This window comes from Sebastes fasciatus, chromosome 10, assembly GCF_043250625.1.
Source record: "Sebastes fasciatus isolate fSebFas1 chromosome 10, fSebFas1.pri, whole genome shotgun sequence".
Taxonomy (NCBI): Eukaryota; Metazoa; Chordata; class Actinopteri; order Perciformes; family Sebastidae; genus Sebastes; species Sebastes fasciatus.
In genome coordinates this window covers 33608632-33628532 of record NC_133804.1, presented here as the reverse complement: position 1 = coordinate 33628532, position 19901 = coordinate 33608632, and the positions used below count along the sequence as shown (strand labels likewise).

General features: G+C 44.7%; 3 protein-coding genes across 6 annotated transcripts in view; 1 reads left to right on the top strand and 2 right to left on the bottom strand.

The window, feature by feature from the left end:
- The window catches only part of LOC141775815 (proteinase-activated receptor 4), a 198136-nt gene that overhangs the window by 97110 nt on the left and 81125 nt on the right, over window positions 1-19901 (bottom strand). The window lies entirely within an intron of this gene.
- rest (RE1-silencing transcription factor) lies at window positions 2841-11468 on the top strand. Its single transcript, XM_074649518.1, has 6 exons — window positions 2841-3020; window positions 5518-5779; window positions 5902-6462; window positions 6547-6707; window positions 7243-7326; window positions 7993-11468. Exons 2-6 carry the CDS (start codon window positions 5532-5534, stop codon window positions 10062-10064), a joined length of 3126 nt encoding a protein of 1041 aa, XP_074505619.1. The 5' UTR covers window positions 2841-3020; window positions 5518-5531; the 3' UTR covers window positions 10065-11468.
- On the bottom strand, window positions 10889-19219 carry noa1 (nitric oxide associated 1). The gene is made up of 9 exons (XM_074649526.1): window positions 18967-19219; window positions 14932-15897; window positions 14328-14492; window positions 13709-13825; window positions 13512-13603; window positions 12904-13035; window positions 12678-12794; window positions 12474-12591; window positions 10889-12313 (listed from the first exon to the last, which is right to left on the bottom strand). Exons 1-9 carry the CDS (start codon window positions 19115-19117, stop codon window positions 12069-12071), a joined length of 2103 nt encoding a protein of 700 aa, XP_074505627.1. The 5' UTR covers window positions 19118-19219; the 3' UTR covers window positions 10889-12068.

Below are 19901 nucleotides of genomic sequence, written 5' to 3'. Positions count from 1 at the left end.
ATGTTTGTAACGGTTTAATCTGCACCGTGGCACTCTATATCTCCTGCAGGAAGGTAAAAGTTGGTACTCCTGGTGTAAGATGTAAGTTGGGTCTGACACAATTTTCTGTGCCTTAAAGTATATCTTAATCTTATATTGATAATATATACAGTATGTTATTGCACACTTACTAATGTATATAGTGGGTTATTCTATGTTTATAATTTTGATTTTTTTTAATGCTAGTTGTAGTAGTCGGATATACAGTATTTATATATAATATATATATATATATATATATATATTATATATTATATATTCTTTATATCTTGTATTCTATAGATATATTTCTCTAGTGTTGACATGTACACATTATGTACTGTTCCTGTGCATTGTCTGGATAATATCTGCTGCTGTAACACAATCATTTACCAATTTGGGATCAATAAAGCACATCTATCTATCTATCTATCTATCTATCTATCTATCTAGTTTAAAACAAACAAACACAACTCTTACATAAAGACGTTTATTATCTTCTTTGTTCAGCAGCAAAGTCCCAAAATATGTTTCAAACTAATGAGGTTATTGAGTTAAATTACTTTAATCTGCATTATGACCTCCTTTATTGAGTTTATTGACTTTAATTTGCATTATGACCTCCTTTATTGAGATTATTGAGTTAAATGACTTTAATATGTATTGTGACCTCCTTTAATCCAGCGGGAGACGCTGACATGTGAGGACAGAATATAACAGTACAGTAAAACTAAAAGTATAAAAACATCACTTGGCTTTTTATTGATGTTTCTTCTTTAATGTTCCTCACTCACAGTCCTGTTCTTCCACCTGCCCCACTAGAAGTATTACGCTTTTAATTTGAAGGCAGACGCACCATACTTCCGGGGGGTTTCCGAACAGGTTGAGGGCTGAGGGGCTCGAGGAAGGGGCGTGGCGGGCTCACGTGTAAACCTGTGACGAGACACACCTTTAAGTTTCTATATCATTGAATAATGTTTATTAATCATATTTATTAAATACTGATTAATAAAACTGTAAGAAAAATGAAAATAACATCTATTATGATGAAGATATATACAGATATATAGTCAAACTCCTTTTCATATTTTTTCTTTCTTTTCTTTTCTATTTTTGTTTTCTTTTTATCATTCAAGCACATAAATAATAAAAATGATAATAAATGAAAGAATCAACATACTAACATCAACAAGGACGTCCATGAGGGAAATAATGAACATAATAATAAAATAACATGTTGTCAAAGTAGTGAGTCAACTTCTAAACTGAACATGAACCAAATATCAGAAGAAGAAGACTGAAGACAAACAGAAGTAGTCGATCAGAGTTGATTATTCCAGTCTGATGGAGGATTAAAGCTGCAGCTGGTAAGTGTAACAGAAGTGACTGTCTCTATATCCTGACTGTCACTGTCTCTATGTGTGCGTGTGTGTGTGCCATGCCCGATGCACTTAATCAGCTTGTATTTCCAGTTTGTCTCCCCTGAGGCATTTCTATAGGTCCTCACAAAGAGAAAAACACACAAATGTAACATTACAGCATGTAAACATGTTCTAGTAGAAACACAAAATACAAGTATGAACCTGAAAATGTGTATAATATGGGACCTTTAAGTCATTTATTTTCATCAACATTGGAGCTGTATTTAGCTGTGTACAGTTCTGTTTACACTAACACATCTTGATGCACTGTGGGATCAATTTTGAATAATTCATAAATGTGTGTGGATGGTTTGTGGAGGACAGTCTGAAGATGCAGCGTTTAATAAATGTGTGAGGAGATGAGAGGTTTCATAATAAAAACAGAGTGATGGACGTCATAATTCCTGCCACTTGTAAAGTTGGAGCTTGTAAAGCAGATTTTTTCAGATTATTTAAAGTTTTGAACTTTAGCCATTTGCTGTAGCGCCAACTACAGATGCACCAATCCGACTTTTTCAGTCCTGATACCAATACCAATACCGAAACCTGGGCTTTAGGTATCAGCTGATACCGATACCGATACCAGTGTTTAATTAATCAGCTGTAGCCTGTAAGAACATCAGGCTGGACTCAAACAATATTTTCCTAACTTTTTTAAAACAAAATGTAACAAATAAATATCTAAATATAAATGTATTTAATTGTCATTTATTACTAGAATAATAAATCATACAGAGCAACTTGGTAAAAAAAATCTTCAAAATGATCAGGAATTACAATTCAAGGGTAAACCTTTTTAATGCAGCAACAAACTGGTCAAAACTTAAACAGGAATTATAATTCCAGTATATAATGTATATAGTATATAAACATAGAACTGAGTTTAATATATCGTCCCATCGTTACTGATAACCAATCCAGCTATATGAGTCAGTATCGGCCGATATCTCATTCGGTATCGGTGCATCCCTACGCCACCCTCAGGACTATTGGCCCATAAAGCCAGGTGAGGATGATCAGACTGGACCTTTGTGCAAAGTTTGATTTATTTTCACGCATGGGAAGACAGATTTCTTAATAATAGCATGCTGCTAATATTATTATTATAATTATTATAATTATTATAACAATAATAATATTATTATTATTAATAATAATAATGATAATAAAGTTTATTATTATTATTATTATTAATAATAATAATAATAATAATATTATTATTACAACAATAATAATAATAATAGCAGCAAGCTACCCGGCCCCTAACAATACTACTTATTATTAGTAAAACTACAAATAAATTCTAACTAATAAACAACTAAATACTAACTAATGAACACATATAGTTCTTCTTCTTCTCTTCTAACCCATGGTTGTAGTTCTAACCTCCAGCTCGCTGCCGGAGCGACGTGATGACGTCAGCCGCCGTGCGTCAGTGTGGAGGAATGTGCGGAAACTTCTTCTTCTCCACTTTTCTCTTTCTGCTGTTCGACGAAGTTAAACTCTTTTAAAAGCGGTGAGAAGTGGAGCAAAGTGGAGCAAAGTGGACACAAGAGACACCCGGAGACACCCGGAGACACGGTGAGTTACCCCCGGCTGTTGGCTGCTGTTTGTCGGGCAGAGAGAGAGCTGTTAGTCGGAGCGGAGCGGCTGTAAAGTTGGAGGCAGTTTGTAGTAAAATGGAGTCTGTGAAGAAGAAGAGGCGCTGTCCTGCTGCTGATCAGCACCACGGCGAACACGAACACGACCACACCGCGGAGAACCCCATCTACAGACCGCTACTGTAACTCTACTACAACTACAACTACACTATAGCACAGGACACACACTCCTTCAACACTTTATATTCACTTTAAATACACTTTAAACTGTTAAACTGTTAAACTGCAGCTCTGCTTCCGCAAACTAAGTTAGTGAATCCGGACTGTGAATCACAGCCAGCTCCTCAGACCTGCTGCTACTCTCACTTAGAGTCATTTATACTCACTTAGAGTCATTTATACTCACTTAGTCATTTATACTCACTTATATGTAAAACTAAAGGTATCTACGTAGTTTAAAACATATTTCATCAGATGTTTAGTTGTTTTAATCTCCACAAACACGTGTTGTTAATCAGAACTTTCACTTTTTAATCTTTAACAGACTTAAATAAATAGTTTGAACAGCTAAAAGTGTTTCTTTTTAAAGTTAATTAAAACAGTAAAGTATGTCTCTTCTCCTCACACCAGACTTCTATCGAAGTTTAGGGTGTTTAAGAGTGAGTCAGGTCGCTGTTGTTATCCGGATGATTTCAGGTTTTTCATCACTTTCTAATGTAAAACTTCCTTTTTTTATCTTGTAACGTTTAGTAATGATCTTTCTGTGTGTTAACTGTTAAACTCCAGCTGTGTGTGGACTCTCTAGCGGAGTCTGGAGTAGTTGGTTAAAGTGGTTGTTTTGCGGGCGGAGTTCTGAACGGAATGTTTATTATGGCGCTGTCGACTGACCGTGGTGCTGTTCAAAATGGCCGACAGACTCATTCTCTCTGCTCACTCTGAGCAGAGACACTCTGAGAGCAGAGACACTCTGAGAGCAGAGACACTCTGAGAGCAGAGATACTCTCTGAGAGCAGAGACACTCTGAGAGCAGAGATACTCTGAGAGCAGAGATACTCTGAGAGCAGAGATACTCAGAGAGCAGAGACACTCTCTGAGAGCAGAGACACTCTGAGAGCAGAGACACTCTGAGAGCAGAGATACTCTCTGAGAGCAGAGACACTCTGAGAGCAGAGACACTCTGAGAGCAGAGATACTCTGAGAGCAGAGATACTCTCTGAGAGCAGAGATACTCAGAGAGCAGAGACACTCTCTGAGAGCAGAGACACTCTGAGAGCAGAGACACTCTCTGAGAGCAGAGATACTCAGAGAGCAGAGACACTCTCTGAGAGCAGAGACACTCTGAGAGCAGAGATACTCAGAGCAGAGACACTGAGAGCAGAGATACTCTGAGAGCAGAGATACTCTCTGAGAGCAGAGACACTCTGAGAGCAGAGACACTCTGAGAGCAGAGACACTCTGAGAGCAGAGATACTCTGAGAGCAGAGATACTCTGAGAGCAGAGATACTCAGAGCAGAGACACTCTGAGAGCAGAGATACTCTGAGAGCAGAGATACTCTCTGAGAGCAGAGACACTCTGAGAGCAGAGACACTCTGAGAGCAGACACTCTGAGAGCAGACACTCTGAGAGCAGAGACACTCTGAGAGCAGAGACACTCTGAGAGCAGAGATACTCTGAGTGTGTTGTACTTAAATACAGTTTAGAGGTACTAGTACAGCATCTTTTTTACTGCACTACATTTCTCTCACAGCTTTATTTACTTTACATTTTATTAAAACTAAATGTAATCCATTATTATAGATTAAACTACCAGCAGTATATAAAGTCATTAAAAGTAGCTCCACCTTTACCAGCTGCATCAATCTTTATAATACGGTCATATAATATAGATTATTCTGCATAATGAGTACTTTTTACTTTAACTATATTTTCATGCTAATACTTTTGTACTTTCACTTGTAACGGTGTTTCTATACTGTGGTATAACTACTTTTACTGAAGTAGTAGTAGTTTAACTGAACTGTATTCAGTGGATCCAGCAAGTCACACGCCGGCTGAATTAATCTGGTTTAATACAACACGCGATATTAACCCAAAATAAACGGATTGTTCTGTGATTTAATATCAATAAACAAATCAGAATGATGCTGAAATAACTACATAATGATGTTGATCAGTAAAAAGTCTGAACTCAGGTCTGTTACCATGACGACAAGCAAACTTTTAAAAACGCTCGTTTTCTGAATGGAGTTCAGCGACGTTTGGTTTGTAAAAAGTGAAAGAGGATAAACATCATCATCTCCTCGTCTGTCTCCTCTCACTCAGATCATCTGAGGTTTAACATCAGTTAAACTACCAGATAGTACACCATAATACACTACAGACCTTTGTTTAAGCAGTACTCTTAATCAGAAAGCGTCTGTGTGACATCAGAACTATAACTTCCCGTTCTCACCCTCCATGTTGTCGACTCCGCAGGTGAAGAACTCAACATGGCCGCTCAGACGGTGTTCTCGGTGGAGATGTTTCCTGTCGGTGTTTCTCTGATGGAGGACGCTCAGAGCGACATGCCCAGGAACACGCTGCCCGCCCCTCAGCTGGTGATGCTGGCCAATGTGGCGGCGGTGACGGCGGCGGAGGGCAGCGGCGGTGATGGCAGTGCGGCTGACGAGAAGGAGATGATGGAGCTGAAGACGGTGGGATGCAGCTACTCGGACAGCGAGGAGGAGAACATCATCAGGTCAGCAGTTAGTCCGCTCTCAGTCGTCGGGTCGGGAGTTAGTCTGCTCCCAGGCGTCATGTTAACTCACCTGTGTGTGTGTGTGTGTGTGTGTGTGTGTGTGTGTGTGTGTGTGTGATCAGGTACAGCTACGACAACCAGAACTACAGAGAGGTGTGTATCGTTGAGTACCCCGAGTCTCCCAGCCCGAACATCGTCGCCGTGGTCGTAGGAAACGACGTGGAGGAAGAAGACGGGGACAAAGCTGAAGACCTGTCCCGTCGCACTCGGCCCCGCCCCTCTGCCGCCACTAAAACACCTGAGCAGGGAAAAGTGGAACGTCAACAAAGCCCCGCTGTCGCGACGGAGATTACCAAGAAGAAGAAACCCTTCCACTGTAAGCCGTGTCACTTCCAGGCTCAGAACGAGCGGGAGTTTGTCGAACACCTCGGCACTCACGGCGTCAGCAAGATGATGGTGGTGAACCGGGTTGAGGGCAGGAGCAAGACCAGGATCAAGGACGCTGATGCAGAAACACCCGAGTCCCAGACGGCGTCGGGCGGGGAGGCGGAGAGCGGCGAGGAGTCGACGGCAAGTGACGTCAAAGGGCTGATCAGGTGTGAACGGTGCGGCTACAATACCAACAGATACGACCATTACATCGCTCACCTGAAGCACCACAGCAAGGAGGGTGAAGACCACAGGTAAGAGGAGCACACCGGCAGGTATTGATCAGTCAGCTGATCAGGTGGTATCTTTATATAATCAATGATGTCTTGTCTCTGCAGGGTGTTTAAGTGCACGCTGTGTCCGTACACCACCGTCAGTCAGTACCACTGGAGGAAACACCTGAGGAATCACTTCCCCAGCAAACTGCACACCTGCAGCCAGTGCTCCTACTTCTCCGACCGCAAGAGCAACTACATCCAACACATCCGGACGCACACAGGTAGGACACACCTGAGACCTCATCACACCTGAGAGGCTGATCACACTGAGACGCGTCGCTTCTAGGGATGTGACGGTGAGGACATCCTCCAACCGGTTAATAAAGTTGTGACAACGCCGGTGTTACCGATTTACACCGAACATTTTACAAGAAACGATGACGGTTAATATGTTTAGCACGCTGACTCTGATCTTTACCGTCGGGTAGCGGTGTGTCTGACCTCTCCGGTCCAGCTTTTGGGCCAACTGTGACATTGACGAGCGGTGCGATGAAACTTTGTGAATATTTTAACTTTTATGCGCGTCTAAAAACTGCTAGAAAAAACGTGCGGCGCAAGAAAAGGGCACACGCCAGGCGCGTTGTACCTTAGCAAAACAATGGTTTTACAGGTGACGCGTTTCTAGTGATGCGTCTCCGTGTGATCAGGGTCTCCGTCTCTGTTTCTTCCTGTTGTTGCAGTGACCAACCTGACGGGGTTAAAGGTCTGGATCCAGACCAACATGTGATGGACGTGTTGTGTTTTCTGTGTTTACAGGTGTCCGTCCTTTCCAGTGTCCGTACTGCGACTACTCCAGTTCTCAGAAGACCCATCTGACCCGACACATGAGGACTCACTCTGGTCAGTCGTCCACACTGAACCCTGTAACATGCGTCTTAATTCACACTGAACCCTGCACAGGGTAATAAAGTAGTTATGGGACTTGCCTGTCTTGACCCGGGACGTGCCTGTCCTACCTACCTGACACATAGTAGAGACCTGAGACTTGTGACTTATAAAACAATGACTTTGCTTCACCTCTGATAGCAGCAAAATACCAGAGAAAGACTTCAAATACGAGAGATACAACTAGTAGACAGACTGTTGTGTAGTAGTAGTAATGGTAGTGGTAGTAGTAGTAATAGTAATAATGGTAGTAGTAGTAGCAGTAGTGGTAGTAATAGTAGAGGTGATTTTATGTTCTTCTTGTCTCTCACTGTAAACATGTTTGTGTTTGTTGCTCTCACTGAAGCAGTCGATGTTGGACTAACATGGTAAAGTGATTTCAGTAGAAGTACTTCCTGTGTTGTCACTTCCTGTGTGTTGTTGTGTACCTGTCTGAAGTGTTGACCCTAGAGCAGATCAGTCTGGAAACACACCTGTTTCAGGTTGATGTGTTCTGGTGGACATGAAGCTTCCTGCATGAAGTCTTGTCTTGTTTGATCACCTACTGCATGAATCCCTTTGGTGTCTCACCTGTCCTCTGTCCCATTGTCCTCATTTTGACTCTCACCTTCCTGTGTGCAGGCGAGCGTCCTTTCAAGTGTGAGAGCTGTAACTACCTGGCAGCCAACCAGCATGAGGTGACCCGCCACGCCCGGCAGGTCCACAATGGGCCCAAACCTCTATCCTGCCCGTACTGCGAGTACAAGACCGCCGACCGCAGCAACTTCAAGAAGCACGTCGAACTCCACCTCAATCCTCGCCAGTTCCTCTGCCCGCTCTGCAAGTACGCCGCCTCCAAGAAATGCAACCTGCAGTACCACATCAAGTCCAGGCACTCGGGCTGCGACGTCGACCTGGACATCTCCAAGGTCAAACTGCGCGTCAAGAAACCTGGTGCCGACGGCGCCGAGGAAAACTCTGACTCCAGAGCGAGCAAGTTTGACAATTCATCCGACGTGGAAGAGGACTTTGACATGGAAGAGGACGAGAGCGTCGACTCGAGCCCCATCAATCTGTCGATCAAAAGGAGCAGCCGGCCCGGCGCCGCCCAACCGGTGCCGAGCGAAGCAGCTGACAAGGTTCTGAAGAAATCCAACGTCTCTGCTGAGAAAGAGAAACCTCAGAAAGGGAAGGAGAAGGTGGAACCAGAGAAAAAGGTCACGACAAGGCAGAAGAAGACTGAGAAGGTCAACGAGAATCTTCTAGAGACGGAGACAATAACTGCTGCTGTAAATACAGACAAGGTAAAGAGACGAGTCAAGAAGCCGCCGGCAGAGAAGACGACTGTCCAGGACCAATCAGACAAAGACCAAACGGAGACGGACAAATCTGTCCAACAAAGATCGGAGGAGGAAAGAGTCGTGATGCCGAAAGAGGAAGAAAAGTTCAGGCCTGAGAAGGAGAAAGTACATCAGAAGAACGATGGCAGTGGAAAGGAGAACAAAAGCCTCAACAAGCCAAGGAAGTCCGGATCAAAGAAGTCAGAGAAAGTACCAGAACATGTCGAAGAAGCTCAGCAGAAACCGGACATTCCTGAGAAAACTCAGAAGGAAAAAGTGGTCAAGGAAAAGGCTGCAAAGAGGAAAGCAGTGGAGGCTCTCGATCTCTCCAAGAAGTCCTCGTCCGAGACTCCATCCAAGACCAGACGGCTGAAAGCCAGCGCTACTTCAAAAGACACTAAGAAGGTCAACGATGCCACTCCGACACCACGCAGGTCCAACGGGACGACCCCTGTGAAGCAGAAGAAGACCAGGAACACTAGCAAGAAAGCCACAGGTGCCACTGTGGATCCAGTTAAAGACCAGAAGACTTCAGTCAACAGTCCATCAACAGACGCTCAGCTGGACAAACCAACAACAACCACGACCTCTGAGCGCCACCCGACAGGAACCAGCCCTGCTCAGAAGGCCTCCGCTGATGAAACCAGGCCCCCACGGCCACGGAAGACTCTGAACAGACCCTCAGAGAAGATGGAGGTTTCACCCACCTGCAGCTCAGTTGAGAGCAAACATTCTACCGCTGGAGACAGCCGTGCTCCGAAGTTTGTTAAACCTACGTCGCCGCCGGTTTCACCTTCGACGTTTGTTAAACCTACTTCACCGCCGGTTTCACCCACCTGCAGCTCCGGTGAGAGCAAACCTTCTACCGCTGGAGACCGCCGCGCTACGACATCTGTTAAACCTACGTCACCAACAGTTTCACCCACCTGCAGCTCAGGTGAGGACACACCTCCAGCTAGAGACCGCCGTGCTCCGAAGTTTGTTAAACCCACGTCACCGCCGGTTTCCCCTTCGACGTTTGTCAAACCCACGTCACCACCCTCTCTGGTGCTTCCAGGCCAGCGCAGCAAACCCGCCGATCCGGAGGACGACGAGGGCATCCACAGCAGCCACGAAGGAGGAAGCGACATCAGCGACAGCGCGTCCGAGGGCAGCGACGACTCTGGCCTCAACAGCGCCGGTGCCGGGTCGGGTAAGATGGCCAACGACCCCGAAACACCCACCGACGAGATCCCGACGCCGACGGCGCTCAAGAGTCACCTGTGCATCTTCTGCGACCGCACGTTCCCTTTGGAGGTGGAGTACCGACGCCACCTAAACCGCCATCTCGTCAACGTCTACTACATGGACGACACCGCCAAAGTACAGAAATGAGGATCTGTATCCATGGCAACACATTCTGCGTGGACATCTTGTTCTCAGCCTTTTTGACCTTCAAACAGAAACTTTGAATTCTGGCGCTCAAAACAGAGCAGTCGGTTTATCGCTGTTAGCTGGATGTTATCAACAGTCTCTTCTTCTGTGGTTCTAAGCATTAACACAGGTTATATATATATATATATATATGTATAATAAGGAGTCCGAGCACCAGCTTTTGTTAAATATATTAAACCCACTTCTGTTCTTTCCAGTCAACGTTGGAGCCAAAACGTGGAGTTTGATCTTCGATCTCGCCAACAGATTCTCCACATTTAGGTGTGACATCATCAGATCATGATCATCACTGTTGTTATACATATATATCTATATATAATATTCAGTCTGGAGGTGAAGTTTGTCCAAATATTAGTGGATTGTGGAAGTGGATTTTCCATTTTTAAGAACATTCAGTGCCTTCGACAATCAATCAACTCACCTTGTTGTTCTGACGTTTCGGTTTCAGACGGTTTTACAGAAACAAGTTTTCTTTAACTTGTTCAGGTGAATATTTGTCGACTCCTTTGAGTTGTGATCGGTTAAACAAGTTCACCAGACTATCGTAAAACATCAGTTATTGTTAAAACATCAGTTATTATTATATCTGAATGATGGTGAAGCCAGAGGAGAAGAAAGAGCTCGTTCATCACCTGGAGTTTAAACTTTATCTGGATTTTGTTCTAAAGAAAAAGAAACAGAAACACAGCGTGTTTCCTTGTAAATAATTCAGTGCAATATTTAATATTTCCTTTAGTGGAGAAGCCAAAGTGAACGTGGAGCTCTTGTGTTTTCTGATCATCTTTATTGATCTTTGATCGGTTTCTACAGACCATCTTTACTACGAGACACAAAACAGTTTGGAAAGATGGAAATCAAAATTCTCAGATAAAAATAGAATGAAGTTTGACACAATGAGTTGTTAAATCATAAATATGAATTTTTATTTCTATCCAGTTTTCTATGTATATTATTAGTTATACTGTATATTAATGTATCTGTGATAATTGAACATTAGGGAAACATTAAATGGTGTTATTTAGCTTCCTGTGAACCAGATCTTATTGATTACTGATTAATCATGTCTAATGTCTCAAAGATATTCAGGTCACTGATAATTCCACTAGTTTCAGCTCTTTAATTTACTAATGAATATAAGATTTCCATAAAAACCCCAGTTAATATTACCAGTGTAAATGCAGTCAGGAGATAAAATGTGGTTCATGGGTTAAATAACAGGATGTTACTGTACTGATGGAAACGGATTTAAACTGTAATGTTACTTTAACACTCAATTTAATCTGCAGATTCTGTTCAGCTGCTTTTTTTTTTTTTTTTTTTTTTAAATAAAGATTTTCAAAGTCATTTCTTTGTTTCTGAGTCATTAATAATAAACGTAAAACACATTCAAGACACCATAAACGTACAAAAACATGTAGAAATTACAGTTATTACATTTTATCAGCAGGTTACATTATGTAATAGACCATTGTGTTACATTATGTTACGTAGACGAACGTTACGTTACGTAATGGTAGACCATTGCGTTATGTAACGGTAGACTAACGTTACGTTATATAATGATAGATTAATGTTACGTTACGTAGCAGTAAACTAACGTTACATTATGTAATAGACCATTGCGTTACATTATGTTCCGTAGACAAACGTTACGCTACGTAATGGTAGACCGTTACGTTACATTATGCAACGTAGACTAATGTTACGTTATGTAACGGTAGACTCTTACGTTACATGATGTACCGGTCTCTGTAACCTGTTCTGTGTTGATGGTGTGTCCATTTTGTTAGTTATGAGTTGCTGCAGTGGAAAAGCAGAAACATACAATCACATGATCTCAGGTGTTCATCCAGGTCACGACTGTCCGTTGTGTCTGCAGACTACCCGTTCCTTAGAAGGAACCGTCACCATGGAAACCAGCTCCTCCTACCTGTAGCTTCAGGTTCATTTCGTCTTCTTCTTCTTCTTCTTCACCAGCAGCCGCTCGGCGCCGCTGGCCGACAGTCCTCCGTCCAGCAGCCCCGGAGGCTTCTGGGGTTTGTAGGCGGCCGACTTTCTGATGCGTTCTCCTTTCAGAGACACGACGTGAGGAAGAAGAGGCGGCGTCCTCAGACTGAAACCTGCCGCCGCCGGACCGTGAACCCTCAACAACACCTGATCACCTGCTGCTGCCGTCACCGCCACCCAACCTGAGGACGGACAGACAGGGAGACAGGGAGACAGAGAGACAGGGAGACAGGGAGACAGACAGACAGACAGGGAGAGCATTATTTATATATTTATTGATTTATTTCTGGTAAGACTAGCGTGATGTCAGTAAAGAGCAGTGATGTGTGAGGACGTGTCTACCTGCAGAGGACAGCGTGATGTCAGCAGCAGCCTCCAGGTAACCCGCCCCCTCCACGCTGAAGTCCTGAGGAACCAACTCTGGAAACGTCTTCATACGCTCCGACCCTCCCAGAGGAACCTGAACGCAGCACCACACAGGCATCAACATGATGTCAACACTGAGTCCGACTGTGATCATGTGACCTGAGGACAGGTGTGTCTCACCCCTAGCAGGATGTGTCCCGCATGCTTCTCATAAACACCGTCAGCTTTCTCCACACTGGTGATGTGAACCGGGACCCGACCGGAGGCCACGACGGAGAACCAGCAGGACTTTCCCCCCTGAGGAGAAACCAGCTGATCAATAATCAATAGAGGTTGTAGGTTGGTATAAGTTTATATTATTATTAATAATAATAATAATAATAATATTAATAGTTAGAGTTGAGACCTGCAGGAAGTCGATCCTGGCCAGAGCTCCCAGAAACAGACTCATTCCGGGCTTCAACACAAACGTCCGCGGGACCACCGCCTGCCCGGGAACCACCGACATCACTTCCTGTTCCGTCAACAGGTCCAGGATCTGACAGACAGACGACATGAAAGCTGACAGCTGATTGGTCGTAACTGTACATAACTGTATACTGTAACTGCATATACTGTATACATATAAATACAAATATATGTATATATATCATATATATATGATATATATATATATATCATATATATAAATATATATATGATATATATATATATATCATATATATAAATATATATATCATATATATGATTGATATATATATATATATATATATCTATATATATATAAATATATATAGATATATATATAAATATATATATGTATAAATAAATATATATAAATATATATATCATATATATAAATATATAAATATATATATATGTCAGAATATATAAATATATATATATATCAGATATATATCTATATAGATATAGATATATATCTATATAGATATATATATATATTTATAAATATAAATATAAATATATATATATATATAAAGCAGAGCGTCTCACGTCGTGCTCCTTCATGATTCCCGGTGTGTCAAACAGCCAGTGAGCGTCTTTCAGCTCGTTGGACGTGAACTCGTCAGCTGACCTGCTGGGAGCTGAAAGGTCACACAGAGGTCAGATGTCAGAGACGTCATCAGACTGTTGGTAAAACTGTAAAGTGATGACATCAGAGATCTTTCTTCCAATCAGATGTCCCTCACCTGACTTCATCGTCGTCGTCTCTTCGTCATCGTTTTCTCCAAAAGCCAAACTGTCGGGATCGAACTCGATCACGTCACGTCTGGCCTGGACGGACCGGAACGTCCTGCCAACACGACCTGGACCAGAGGACAGACAGGAGGACAGGAGGACAGGTAGACAGGAGGACAGGAGGACAGGAGGACAGGAGATTTATTGGTGAGGAGGAGAGAGGAGAGACAGACAGTTTTGTTGTAGAGTTAGGGTTACCCTGTCCTAATCCTCCTGTCCTCTAGTCCGTCTGGAGGGCAACAAAACTGTCTGTCCTCCTGTCTTACCCACTAGGTATCCCTGTCTGTCCCCCCGTCTTACCCACTAGTTATCCCTGTCTGTCCTCCTGTCTTACCCACTAGGTATCCCTGTCTGTCCCCCGTCTTACCCACTAGTTATCCCTGTCTGTCCTCCTGTCTTACCCACTAGGTATCCCTGTCTGTCCCCCCGTCTTACCCACTAGTTATCCCTGTCTGTCCCCCGTCTTACCCACTAGGTATCCCTGTCTGTCCTCCTGTCTTACCCACTAGGTATCCCTGTCTGTCCTCACGTCTTACCCACTAGGTATCCCTGTCTGTCTTCCCGTCTTACCCACTAGGTATCCCTGTTTGCTGAGCTGTCTCAGTGTCTTCAGCTCATCCGGAGACAGCTCGCTCTCCGTCTGTCTCTCCGATGCGTCCAGTCTCTCCCGTCTTTTGAACATCCTGTAGGGAGTTGGGTTGATGATGGGAAACTTCAGCAGGTTCAGAGTCGTCCCTGAACGCACCACGGCAGGACAAAACACAGTCACATGACGACCAATCACAGAGCGGCACAGTCACATGACGACCAATCACAGAGAGGCACAGTCACATGACGACCAATCACAGAGAGGCACAGTCACATGACGACCAATCACAGAGAGGCACAGCTGGTCAGCTGATCAAAGTTAAATACAGAGGAAATATTAGATTATTATTATTATATTAGTTTTATACAGTTTAGTTTTTATTATTATTATTATTATTGTTATTATTATCATTATTGTTATTATTATTAGTTTTATTCAGTTTAGTTCATATTAATATTTATTATTGTTATTATTATTATAATAATATTATTAATTGAGAGGACCAGTTCCCATCATGCTTTGTGAGCTGTGTGTGTCTGTTAACACTAAACGGGTAGAACTATGAATGGAGTGTGGCGTGCTCACCGGGCCAGGGCGATATGGTGGCTTTGTGGACGACGTCGGAGGCTTTGGACTTGCAGTAGTCGGACTCGAGCAGCGTGTTGAAGAGCGTCGACTTGCCGGCGTTGGCGCTGCCCACCAGGTACACGTCACCTTTGTACTTCCATGACCTCTGCAGGCTGGAGATCAGACCCTCGACCCCGTAGCCCGTCTTAGCGCTGATCAGGTGGACGTCGGTCACCTGCCCGCCGAAGCCGGCGTCCTGACAGTACCGAGCGAGCTGGCGTTTGATCCGCTGCAGGTAGTTGGGCGAGTCTCCGGGCAGCAGGTCGATCTTGTTGCCGAGGACGACGACGTGTTTGTTGGTCCCCACCAGCTCGGGCAGGTCGGGGACGATGGAGTCGGGGACGTCCAGCAGGTCGACGACGAGCAGCACCAGAGCCTTGAGGGGGCGGAGCCGCTGCACCACGGCCCGGTACTGGTCCGAGGTCATGTGCAGGTTCAGGGCCTTGTGGTGGTGGGTCAGCAGGTGGCAGCGCTGGCAGGTGGCGCCGCTCAGACGCTCCTCCTCCAGCAGCGCCTTGTACTTCTCGCTGGGCAGGTACCCGGGGACGGCGGCGGCGGTGCAGTGCAGCATGGCGCCGCAGCCCGAACAGCAGGTGTCACTGACCGGTTCGTCCACGTCCGCGGTGCCGAAGACTTTGTGCTCACCTTTAATCGCCGCCGCCTTCTTCTTCTTCTTCCTCTTCGATGCCACAACGTCCTCATCCAGCGGGAAGTCCACGTCCTGGAACTGGATGAGAGAGTCGGGCGCCGCCTCCTGCTGGGCCACGCCCCTCAACACCTGCAGCTGGCGCTCCAGAGACCTCAGGTGTCTCTGAGGAGGAACCTGAGGAGGTCCAGCAGGAGGAGGAGGAGGAGAGGAGGAAGAGCCGAGGCTCAGCTGATGGACGAGGTCTTTGTCCTCCTGACGGTGGTCCTCCTCTGGATCTGAACCACAGAAGAAGAATCACAACCACAGAAGAAGCTCTATTGACGTTACCTTCTCATTAATATACATTGTGTGATGTTATATTGTAATCTATCTATACTCTTCTCTATCACGTCTGCTTCACTGCTGAACTCTCCTGTACATCTTTCAAATTAAAAGCCTCCAAGCAGGTCAAGGGGCATCCCTCTGCTGGTTCTGGCTTTTAATGTGAAAACATCAACAGGAAGTAATATTAATCAGAAACATCAGATAGAGAATACTAATACCACTGATTACTGACAGAGCAGTACTTTTACTACATTTAGATACTAATACTTAAAGGGACTGTTTGTAACTTTTTACACGTATAAATCTACCGGGATCCCATGCGCGCTCGCATATGGCTACGCTGTTCAGACCGCTCCGCTGCCTCCTTGTCTTCACTCACACACTGCGCTCGTTCTCGCTGTCTCTCTCCACCTCTCACGTGCATGCTGCTCACTCCACACTGCAGAAGAGTTAGTTTAGCTCTGAGAATATCTAGTGAATGTACAGTGGACGTTTGTGCAGAAATAACTGCTGCAGCTCCTCCAGACCAACAGAGGTTTCCCGTGTCTTGTGAAGTGACGGGGCTCCGCAGAGAGAAACGTTATCGTCTCCGACCAAAACTCTGGCGTCTCCCCCGTTCCCTCCGGCCGCGGTCGGGAGGCTGAGGCAGGAAAAGCCAACACTAGGATCAGCATTGATTCATGGAGAGACCTTCGTCTGGTCAGCTAACATTACTGCCAAGCAGCTGAAATATAGAGTGATGTTGTGCTTTTAGCTGACGTGTGTCTCCTCACTGTGTTGAGCGATGCTCCTTCATGTCTATGTAGAGCGAGCACAAGCGCCAGCAACAGGACGCTGACTTTAGTTGACTTAACGGCCACAGGTGAAGCTGTTAACAAGACATTTAGGATTCTTACAAACAGTCCCTTTAATAGTTTTACTTCAGTCAGGTTTTGAATGCAGAACTTTTACTTTTAGTGGAGTATTTTCAGTGTGTTATTAGTACTTTTACAGAACCTCTCAGAACCTCTCAGAACCCCTCAGAACCCCTCAGAACCTCTCAGAACCTCTCAGAACCCCTCAGAACCTCTCAGAACCTCTCAGTACCTCTAGAACCTCTCAGAACCTCTCAGAACCCCTCAGAACCTCTCAGTACCTCTCAGTACCTCTCAGTACCTCTAGAACCTCTCAGTACCTCTCAGTACCTCACAGTACCTCTAGAACCTCTCAGAACCTCTAGAACCTCACAGTACCTCTAGAACCTCTCAGAACCTCTCAGTACCTCACAGTACCTCTAGAACCTCTCAGTACCTCTCAGTACCTCTAGAACCTCACAGAACCTCTCAGAACCTCTCAGAACCTCACAGTACCTCTCAGAACCTCACAGTACCTCTAGAACCTCACAGTACCTCTAGAACCTCACAGTACCTCTAGAACCTCACAGTACCTCACAGTACCTCTAGAACCTCACAGTACCTCTAGAACCTCTCAGAACCTCTCAGTACCTCTAGAACCTCTCAGAACCTCTCAGTACCTCTCAGTACCTTTAGATCCTCACAGAACCTCTCAGAACCTCTCAGAACCTCACAGTACCTCTAGAACCTCACAGTACCTCACAGTACCTCTAGAACCTCACAGTACCTCTCAGAACCTCTCAGAGCCTCACAGTACCTCTAGAACCTCACAGTACCTCTCAGAACCTCACAGTACCTCTAGAACCTCACAGTACCTCTAGAACCTCACAGTACCTCTCAGTACCTCTAGAACCTCTCAGAACCTCTCAGAACCTCACAGTACCTCTAGAACCTCACAGTACCTCTAGAACCTCTCAGAACCTCACAGTACCTCTAGAACCTCACAGTACCTCTAGAACCTCACAGTACCTCACAGTACCTCTAAAACCTCACAGTACCTCTAGAACCTCACAGTACCTCTCAGTACCTCTAGAACCTCACAGTACCTCTAGAACCTCACAGTACCTCTAGAACCTCTCAGAACCTCTCAGTACCTCACAGTACCTCTAGAACCTCTCAGTACCTCTCAGTACCTCTAGAACCTCTCAGAACCTCTCAGAACCTCACAGTACCTCTCAGAACCTCACAGTACCTCTAGAACCTCACAGTACCTCTAGAACCTCACAGTACCTCACAGTACCTCTAGAACCTCACAGTACCTCTAGAACCTCTCAGAACCTCTCAGTACCTCACAGTACCTCTAGAACCTCTCAGAACCTCTCAGTACCTCTCAGTACCTCTAGATCCTCACAGAACCTCTCAGAACCTCTCAGAACCTCACAGTACCTCTAGAACCTCACAGTACCTCACAGTACCTCTAGAACCTCACAGTACCTCTCAGAACCTCTCAGAGCCTCACAGTACCTCTAGAACCTCACAGTACCTCTCAGAACCTCACAGTACCTCTAGAACCTCACAGTACCTCTAGAACCTCACAGTACCTCTCAGTACCTCTAGAACCTCTCAGAACCTCTCAGAACCTCACAGTACCTCTAGAACCTCACAGTACCTCTAGAACCTCACAGTACCTCTAGAACCTCTCAGAACCTCACAGTACCTCTAGAACCTCACAGTACCTCTAGAACCTCACAGTACCTCACAGTACCTCTAGAACCTCACAGTACCTCTAGAACCTCACAGTACCTCTCAGTACCTCTAGAACCTCACAGAACCTCTTAGAACCTCACAGTACCTCTAGAACCTCACAGAACCTCTTAGAACCTCACAGTACCTCTTAGAACCTCACAGTACCTCTAGAACCTCACAGTACCTCTAGAACCTCACAGAACCTCTTAGAACCTCACAGTACCTCTTAGAACCTCACAGTACCTCTAGAACCTCACAGTACCTCTAGAACCTCACAGTACCTCTAGAACCTCACAGTACCTCTCAGAACCTCACAGTACCTCTAGAACCTCACAGTACCTCTCAGAACCTCACAGTACCTCTAGAACCTCACAGTACCTCACAGTACCTCTCAAAACCTCTCAGTAGTTGTGGTTCTTGTACCTGTCTTCAGTGTCTCACCTGTAAAGTCTACAAACACGAACTGCTCCTGCAGGTTCGGGTCCACGGTGCAGGTTCTGGTTCCGGTTCTGTTGCTGAGCTGCCGGGTCAGAACCCGGTGGACCGGACACCGAGACCCGGTCCGGAACAGCACCTGGACCACCTTCCACATGTTGAACCTCCTCCTTCAGCAGGTGAACTCACCGAGACCTTCACACCTCCAGCACGAGCCTCCACTACTGCTGCTCCACTTCCTGACCGGATGTAACGTAAAACGCGTCGGTTGTTTATGTTCCGGTAAAAAACAAAAACGTTTTTTGTTTTTTTTATTTTATTTTGAAAATCAAACCAAATATTTCAGATATTTAAAGGATCAATATAGGACTGATGATGTAATGACGTCGTACACGATCAATTAATACGAATAAAGAGATTTAAATGTCGTGACGTCACAGAGCTTCTGCCGATGATGACAGGAGGACTCACTCCGCAGCTGATTCATGAACCAAAACTACAAACAGGTTCTATTTCTCCTCCAGGCTTCTGATCTGTAGTTTTATTTGATCCGCTGGTTGTGTTGTTCTGTCTCTCTTAGACGACATCTACCGGTAAACATGCTTCTGTAGACTGAATCAGTTTATTAAATAAAATCAACAAAGAGTCTCAGAAAGAGAAGAAACGAGTATTTATACAACAGCTTCAAAGTACTTTAAATAAGAGACGAGATATCAGAGAAACACAATAAATAGACTCAGACACAGTGGTGGCCGGCCACCCTGAGCCACACAGCCACACACAAACAAAATATTACTAATAATAATAATAAATTATACATATTGTCAATATTTGTGTTCTTAAAGTAATATGTGTAAAATATGATAGAAAATCATCTGTGCAAAATATATGGTTTTCCTGCACGTCCCCTGACTCTCCTCTGTCTGTCTGTGTTCATCACT

Bases quoted from the DNA above. Each gene is read 5' to 3' on its own strand.
- rest (XM_074649518.1), top strand. From the start codon at position 5,532: ATGGCCGCTCAGACGGTGTTCTCGGTGGAGATGTTTCCTGTCGGTGTT. The intron at 6,708-7,242 runs GTAGGACACACC...CTGTGTTTACAG, and splicing joins ACACATCCGGACGCACACAG to GTGTCCGTCCTTTCCAGTGT. The intron at 7,327-7,992 runs GTCAGTCGTCCA...TCCTGTGTGCAG, and splicing joins ACACATGAGGACTCACTCTG to GCGAGCGTCCTTTCAAGTGT.
- noa1 (XM_074649526.1), bottom strand. From the start codon at position 19,117: ATGTGGAAGGTGGTCCAGGTGCTGTTCCGGACCGGGTCTCGGTGTCCG. The intron at 15,898-18,966 runs GTGAGACACTGA...TCTGTGGTTCAG, and splicing joins CGTGTTTGTAGACTTTACAG to ATCCAGAGGAGGACCACCGT. The intron at 14,493-14,931 runs GTGAGCACGCCA...TGGTGCGTTCAG, and splicing joins CACCATATCGCCCTGGCCCG to GGACGACTCTGAACCTGCTG.